Below are 8,206 nucleotides of genomic sequence, written 5' to 3' on the forward strand. Positions count from 1 at the left end.
GGACTTGCATAAATTCTCATTTTCCCCTGCTCCTTAAATTCTTACACTCAATTATTTCATTTAAAAATTAAGAGAAGTTAGTAAACATGAAACAAGCTGACACTCTACCAGCGGGCACTTAAGGAAAGGCGTGGGACCTACGCAAGGATAAACTCATCGCACTGTTCCACATTTTCCTTCGTGAGCCGACCGTTCAGCCGGCTTTGCCAAGTCCATACGGACGCTGGAAAGGTACCAGTAGTAGCATCCCGGGTGCTTTTGGCCTGCTCACCATCACTGTCTCCAGCTGGGCCATGAAACCAAATGTAAATGATGCCTAATATTCTAGATCACTATGCATTAATTTCCTGAAAGCATGCATCAGATTTGGTTGCGTCAGCAACCAGGAGTGACCACCTAAGTTCACTACGGCGTCCACGCCGATCGCTGAGACAGAAACTACGTGTCACATGCGTGCACATGGGCGTGTACCTCAGAGGAGTCCTAGAATAGATGATGTGTCAGAGGACCGTGAACAATCTCGTTATTTTTAATGCTGTGGGAGGAGGAAGGAAAGAGAATGATGGCTTTGCAAACGGTGCCAAAAAAGGAGCCGATCTGCCTGGCGTGACCCGGGATATTTTGGAGAAGTGGACAGAGCGGCCCTTGCTCCAGATGCCTTAGGACAGAGGCGCCTAAGCTGTTTCCTCTAAGACCCTGTGTACAAACGGAAACGTCTCCGAGGGGCAGGCGCCCTGGACCCCGAGTCCGGCGCTCACCTGCGAACACGTCCTGAAGACCGCCGGCCCCACGCTGCGCCAGGTGCGCCGAGACCCCCGCCCCGGGCGCGCGGCCCAGCTCCGCGGTCCAGTCGGCCGAGCGGCTGCGGCCCGCGCGGGGCTTCCTGGCCGGGGCGGCGGCAGCGGCGGCGGGGGCCGCAGCGGCTCCGGACCCCCGGTCCAGGGAGGACTCCGGCCGCCTCTGGACCCTGGGGCTGTGGCTGGGGGACGGGGCCGGGGAGGGCCCGGGCGAGCTGAGCTGCCGGGTGGTGGTCCTGACGTAGCAGGGCGCCAGGAGCGGGCGGGCCCGGGAGCAGCGCGGGCTGCGCGCCGGGCTGCGGGGCGGGGAGGCGGCCGCGGGGACGCTGGGCCTCGGCGCGCCCTCCTCGCGCGTCGCCCCCGGCCTGCGCGGGGCCTCTCCCGCCGCCGGGCCCCACTCCGCCCCCGGAGAGTCTCGGGGCGCGTCCTCGAAAGCGTCCTCCTCGCCTTCCTCGTCCGTGTCCGCGGCCCCTCGCTCCCCGGGAGCCGACCCGGGAGACGGCAAGGCAGCGGCCGCGGGCTGGTCTGCAGCCGGGGGCCGGTCGGGGCGCGCGGACGTTGCCGCCTCGGCGCCTGGGCCCGGCGGGGGTCTGTCCAGGCCCGGCAGGGCCCCGGGCGGGGGGACGGCGGAGGGGGGCGACGCCGGGGGCGACGCCGGGGGCGACTCGGGGCTCGGGGACTGCTGCTGCTGCTGCATCTGCTGGAGACGGATCGCCTGCTGGATGTCCGAAAGCAAGTCCTCCTGCTCCGCGGCCGAGTGAAAGCTGTAGAGGTCTGTGTCTGAGCCCGAGCTGGTCCTTTGTCCATCCTGCACCCCCGCCGCAGTCTTCGAATCCTCGGCCACCGCCGGGCCCCCGACCCCGGCGGAGCCAGGACCCCGGGGCCGCGTCACCTCGGAAGGGTCGGCACACTCCGTATCGGACAGGCCCGTCTCGTCGGCCGAGAGGCTGAGGTCCGGGGTTTTGGTGACCAGGGAGTGGGCGCTGTCCAGCTCGCCGGCCTGCAGGGCCTGGGGGTCCAGCACATCCTCACGGGAGCCGCCAGCACCTCTGCCCTTGGACAGGGTCTTCCGGATGCGCAGGTTGGAAAAGACCGAGGCCCTGGGATCCGACCGGCTCTTCTTCCTGCCCGGCTCCCCACCGCCGCCCCCCTTGCCGTGCCGGCCCGGCGCCTTCTTGCCCCCGCCCGCCTTCTTTGTGCCCTCGGCCTCGCGGGGCCCGGCGGCGTCCTCGCTGCCGCCGCCGCCGCCTCCGTGCGGGGCATCGCCCGCACTCCTCTTCGGCTTCGCGTCCTGGTTCCCCATGCTGCTGCCGCCGCCGCCGCCGCCGCCGTCGCCGCGGGCGCTCAGGCCATGCCAGCTCCTCGGCCCGGCCGCGCTAGGATCCCGAGGATTCGGGCGGCGAGCGAGCTGCTGAAAAAAGGGAGGCCGGCCGCGCACCTGCCGCGCTTCGCAGAACGCGCCGCGGCTGCGCCCGCCCGCGCGGGGCCGAACGCGCTCACGCAGCGCCGCCAATGGCCGCGCGGAACGCACAAGGCCCCGCCCCTGTCCGCTTTCAGCCCCGCCCCCTACCGCCCCCGGCCCTTCAGCCCCGCCCCCTACCGCTGAAGCGCCAGGAGCGCCTCTGGGTCTGAGGACCTCAGTATCCGCCACGGGAATCCAATGCCTGGTCCCTGCTGAAGGGCTTGGCAGCTGGAAGATCCACGCTGAATAAAAAAAAAGAAAAAATTTAAAGGGGAAAAAGGAAAGCCACATTCCAGTTTAGAGGTGCGGTAATCTCAAGGCCACATACACTACCCCCTCCAACCTGCCTGCAGAAGCATGGCTCTTTAATAAATACTGGTCGAATGGATCGGTCTCTTCTTCAATAACTGATCATTTAAACACCGTTAATGTGCTTGACATATGGTTTAGGAAAGGTTACTACACACAGTGCTGCTTTTATGTTCACGCAGACCTTGCATCTCCATGAAAGAACATTAGCGGTCATCTCAAAATTTCATTTTTCAAACTTTTTTTTTGACAAAATGGCGAGGGGGGGAATCAGAAAATACTGAGATTAGACTTCATTAAAATGCTAATCTCTAAATTTCTATGCGCTTACCATATAAACCAAATAGCATTTATATTCAAAAAGGGTGCATATACTTTAACTCCCAGGAGGTCAAACTCATCAATATTTAACATGTGCCTATTGTTGCCGCCTACAAAAAAGAAAAAGACAAAAAAGAAACACCCTTGGCACAAACACAAGAAATCACATGCTATGCGGAAAACCACCATTCTCCCAAGACAAACTTTGTCCCTGCCTTGACTATAAAAGTTTTCAACAGTTCACTGTCTGGGGGAGAAAAAATTGCTGCCCCAAAATGTGTCTCTTTGGCATTAGGATTAAGTTAGGCTGATTACTTTTAAGAAACAGAAGACTAAGGAAGTCTTTCTTTTTCTTCCACTTAGCTGCCTAAAGAATTCATATATTAGAGCTGAAAAGAGTTATCATCAGAGATACCCACCAGGAAAAAGCGCTGGGCCCAGAGATCTGATCCACTCTGTCCCTTGTCTCCGCTGGTCCAGCAAATGCTCCTTTACAAAACAGTTCCTTTCCTACCTCCATATGAATTGCCTTCCTCCCCTTTGAAGTCCCAAACCATTACCCACAACATCCTCTGTTGCCTTTAACTGAAGACAGTATTTAAGGTGAGGGTTTTGGCCATTTTGGCCACGATTCTGTTTTCCTGCGTCTCTCCCATGTAGACATGTTATCAAACTTTTGTGTGATTTTCTCCTGCTAATCTGTCTCATGTCAATTTAATTCTTAGACAGCCAGAAGAACCTATAAGGGTAGAGAAAAACTTCTTCCTCCCTGATAACTGTTACAAAGTTTCTTAATATTCTGCTTCAATATTAATATAAAAATTTTCCTCACTGTAAATCGTCATTATTTTAATTACTTAGGAAATTTAGTTACCTATATTTAAAAGAGATTTTTAAACATCATTGGTATGTAAAGAAACTCCAAGCAGTAAATTAAAATAAGGGTTAAGTGGCATTAATCAATAATGTTACAAATATTTAAATTAGAAGTTAATTGTTAATCACTTTGAAAATAGGTATACCTAGCTAACATGTTAGTATTTCTAAAGTAAGCCCAAAGGAGGAAAAAGTACTACATATTACATGATGCATTTTAAATGCCACAAGCAAACGTTCCTTTGCATGTTGTGAACCAATATTTTAAACCTCCCTCCTTAACCATTTTATCAAAAAAACTTTTTTAAGGTCCTATAATTCTTTGATGTAAAAGCTTCACACAGCAATAATTACTAACTTCTTTCTAATTGGTCTCTTAAAAATAAATGATAACTTCAGGACAAGTGGTCAGTTATCCTCAGGTGGCCCTTTTGAACAAATAACTCTGAGAAATCAACTCTAATAACTTTGCCAGGGTACTGTCCCAGTCTCTGAGCAATTCCCGAGGACTTGAAAAGCCTTTGTTTCAGGTCTTTCACAAGACTGCTCTTTCCCAGAATCCAGGCTCCTCAGAGGGCACAATTTGACTGAGGCTGTAAGAATTTTCTGCTTCTCTGAGGACTGAGGCATATGGATCTTTATTTTTGCTTTTTCTTTAACAAGACATCTTTGATTCTGAACTATTTGTTTCCTTACTATTTTTTTCTGAGATATGTTCTACAAGTTCTGAAGACAAAAAAAAAAGAGAAGGAGAGAGGAAGACAAAGAGGGAAGGAGAAAGAGAGGGAAATTGAGAGAGAAGACTGCTGATTTTTTCACACCCTTTGAATGTGAAACAACAGATGACGGTTGTGTAGCAGGTCACAGATGACGAAGCTCTATTACATGCAAAGGCCTATTTGAAACTCAAAAGTGTGCTCAGTAGGTAGGTAGGTACTTTCAATCCAGTTTAATTAATAAACAAGCTCAGACTATGAGATTTTTCCTAGGTGACATAGAAGCAAAGGCAATACTTGAACCTACAAATTTAGATCCCTAGTTCTTTATAACAAGCAACACCACATAATTTATGTTTCCAGGGACTGGAAGAAATGAAAACACTGCTTTTGTTCTTCTGTCATAAGGGATCTCCTACAAAGCTAAAGAGGTTTGTAAAGGATATTGGCCTTTCTACCTGAAAGGGATCATTCAGGGACTCTTAAGTAAGCTGTCATCAACCATTCAGAATGAACTATAGAAAGCCCACTCTGAGCATCTCAGCCCACAGTGTTCCTAGTTCAAGGGCAAGAAGCGACAAAAAGCATTCTAAAGACAGAGCCCAGGAGAAATTAAGGTTGAGGAAGCCAATCCTTAGCCTTAGAGTAGCATTCTTCAGTAGAAACATAATGCGAGCCTTATGGGTAATCTTTAATTTTCTAGTAGCCGCATTAAGAAGGTAAAAAGAGGGACTTCCCTGGTGGTCCAGTGCTTAAGATTCAGCGCTTTTATTGCGTGTGGCCTGGGTTCAATCCCTGTTCCAGGATCTAAGATCCTGCAAGCTGTGTGGCACGGCCAAAAAAAGAAAGGTAAAAAGAAATGGATGAAATTAACTTTAATAATATATTTTATTTAACACAAAATATCCAAAATAGTTCAGGAAAAAAACCAATAAAAATTACTAAGGAGATATTTTACATACTTTTTTTCACACTAAGTCTTTAAGTCCCAGCATCAATTCCAATTTGAGGCAAACCCCCAGTCCTGAAGCACAGCCTAGAGACTGGACTTGGGGGTTTACATCTGACTTTGGTATCATTGTGTCCAGGACCACATGCTCATCCCTCTGCCTGCTTTTATTTTACAGCCCATACCACACCGGCAACACCATGAAGATGCAATGAGCAAACTGCCTAAGAATTCCTAACGTGAAAGGCCTCTAGGGAGTGTGTCCAGATATTTGGCTTTGCAAAATGTATTGATTTCTAATTTAATTGCATTGTGGTTGGAGGACATACTTTTTGTATTTCTATCCTTTATTTTAGGGCCCAACATATGCTCTGTCCTAGAGAATGTTCCATGTGTCCTTAAATGTATCTCCTTTAATATCTTAGATGCCGTGGTGGAAGCTCCCACTTGGACTACAAATGATCTATTGCAGTAAATAACCACTTACCTCTATTGCCGTCTCTGTTCTCATGAAATCCAGCCTAACTCTCCGGTATGAACCATGTGTGTCCAGTAGACATTGCATTTTCTTTCTGGGCTAAAAAATAAACAGGATAGCCCATTGGGTAAATTCATCATGAGAATCTGGAGTGGCATTCCAAAAGTAACTTTCCAAGACCTGTTCATCCTGTGAACCAAGGGAGGTAAAATACTGCCTTTATGTGTATTATACTTATTCCATAATCTGGAAATTTTCACTGTTAAGTATGTTGGTGTCTGACAAGTGGTGCAGATTAATGCTTGACCACATTCTTTATCTGGTGGAGGGTTCAAAGCTCTAGAATCTAAAGAAAGATCCAACCTGGACCCCAAAACTGCCAGCATCTGTGACCCTCAAGGGCAGAGGCATTTTATTTCCTATACAGGAAAGCACTTCCCTGAGTGACACCGGGTGAGGAAAGACACTTTGAAGGCAAAAAAGACATTGGCAGTTTCCACAGAATCAAGTTTGTGAGTTGAAATGTTTGTGGAGATTTACACTGACACCTTGTTAGTAAAATTGTGTTGGCCTCTGCTTGAAGATTCATTGATTCTCTGCCCTTATAGCTTTTGTTCAAGACTATATTTTGGAACAGAGGTGCTTCTGCAGCATAGGTGCAGTCAAGTTTTTTCAAACCCCTGTGCTATTAATCACCAATCCTGATAATGTTGTTTGGTTTTCTTTTGCTGACTTAAAAAAAAAAAAAAAAAAAGACCCAGCATCAATTTTTCACTAACAGCCACATCTCAGTTCAGAGCAGCTGCGCTCACTTGTACAGCAGCCACGTGCAGTGAATGGCTACTCTTTCTGAACAAGGCCTTACCTTTGATTTCTCAGAGCTTCTGGAGCAACGCTGAGAACTTGGGAAGGCCGATCCAAACTGTGTTACTTGGTTGTTCAGAGCAGTATTAGGTATTTGGATGGACTTAAAATGTCCTGTAGATATTAAAGCTCTATATGTTTTCACATGTAAGCATAACATTTCTTATTTAACACACTGTAGGAAAAAAATTTACCATCTTTTTTTAACCAGTTTATTAGGGATTTAAAAGCAGTTAAGTCCTTGCTCTGGACACAGCTATCAGGACACTAAAGAATTCATAGAACAGGAAGGCCCGTGGGAAGAGATTCCAGTATAAATGTGGACATGGAAACAAACAGAACAAAGAATGTTGCTCATCAGCCCCTTTCACAAGGGTTAAGTTCTAATGCACCGCAGACCGTGTGCCCTGAGGGGAATTCAGGGTGGAAAAAACAGGAAGCATCCTGTGCTTTTGGATATATGGGCCCCTAGGTAGTGAAGATGCATGTCCAAGAAAGAATTTCAATGGTCCCAGATTCTCACATCTTCCCATACATAGAAAAGCACTAAAATCATTAACTTGAGATATTTGTGATTAGTCAAGCCAGTCTTTTTTTTATTTATTTATTTTTTTTTTTTTTGTGGTATGCGGGTCTCTCACTGTTGTGGCCTTTCCCGTTGCGGAGCACAGGCTCCGGATGCGCAGGCTCAGCAGCCATGGCTCACGGGCCCAGCCGCTCCGCGGCATATGGGATCCTCCCACACCGGGGCACGAACCCGTATCCCCTGCATCGGCAGGCGGACTCTCAACCACTGCGCCACCAGGGAGGCCCTGTCAAGCCAGTCTTTTACTAATGCTTGACTACATGTACTTCCTCACCAAAAAAATTCATATCGGGCTTCCCTGGTGGCGCAGTGGTTGAGAGTCTGCCTGCCGATGCAGGGGACACGGGTTCGTGCCCCAGTCCGGGATGATCCCACATGCCGCGCAGCGGCTGGGCCCGTGAGCCATGGCCGCTGGGCCTCCGCATCTGGAGCCTGTGCTCCGCAGCGGGAGAGGCCACAACGGTGAGAGGCCCGCGTACCGCAAAAAAAAAAAAAAAAAAAAAAAAAAATTCATATCTAAACTGGCCCCTTCCCCACCTCTTCAGAGCTGCTGAGAGGGGTCTCCCAGGCTCAAGTCCTCAGTAAGGCCCCAGAATAAAACCGAAACCCACTGTTCTCATGTTGTGCATTTTTTTCAGTCAGCAGAAAAAAGAGGAAATAATATTCCAGAGAGCACTCCAGTTTTAATAATCTTTCCTCTGCCTTAACTACTAAAATAAGAGCTGCCCACAAAAATTAGGCCAAACCATGAATGTTCATTAAGTCAAGACTCCACAAATAGCATGCATACACGTTTTTCCCTAATAAACATTAGTTTCTCAGTGCATAGTCCAGAAGATGAGCTTAAT

General features: G+C 48.9%; 1 protein-coding gene across 1 annotated transcript; it reads right to left on the reverse strand.

The window, feature by feature from the left end:
- Positions 1-758: 758 nt before the first annotated feature.
- Positions 759-2,100, reverse strand: LOC307070150 (formin-2-like; the record flags this gene model as incomplete). Its single annotated transcript, XM_079728728.1, has 1 exon — positions 759-2,100. A coding segment is annotated over one exon (1,342 nt), but the record flags the coding sequence as incomplete, so codon positions are not given.
- Between the last annotated feature and the right edge of the window lie 6,106 nt (positions 2,101-8,206).

The sequence above is a fragment of the Hyperoodon ampullatus genome, assembly GCF_949752795.1.
Source record: "Hyperoodon ampullatus genome assembly, contig: scaffold_486, whole genome shotgun sequence".
In the NCBI taxonomy this organism is placed as follows: Eukaryota; Metazoa; Chordata; class Mammalia; order Artiodactyla; family Ziphiidae; genus Hyperoodon; species Hyperoodon ampullatus.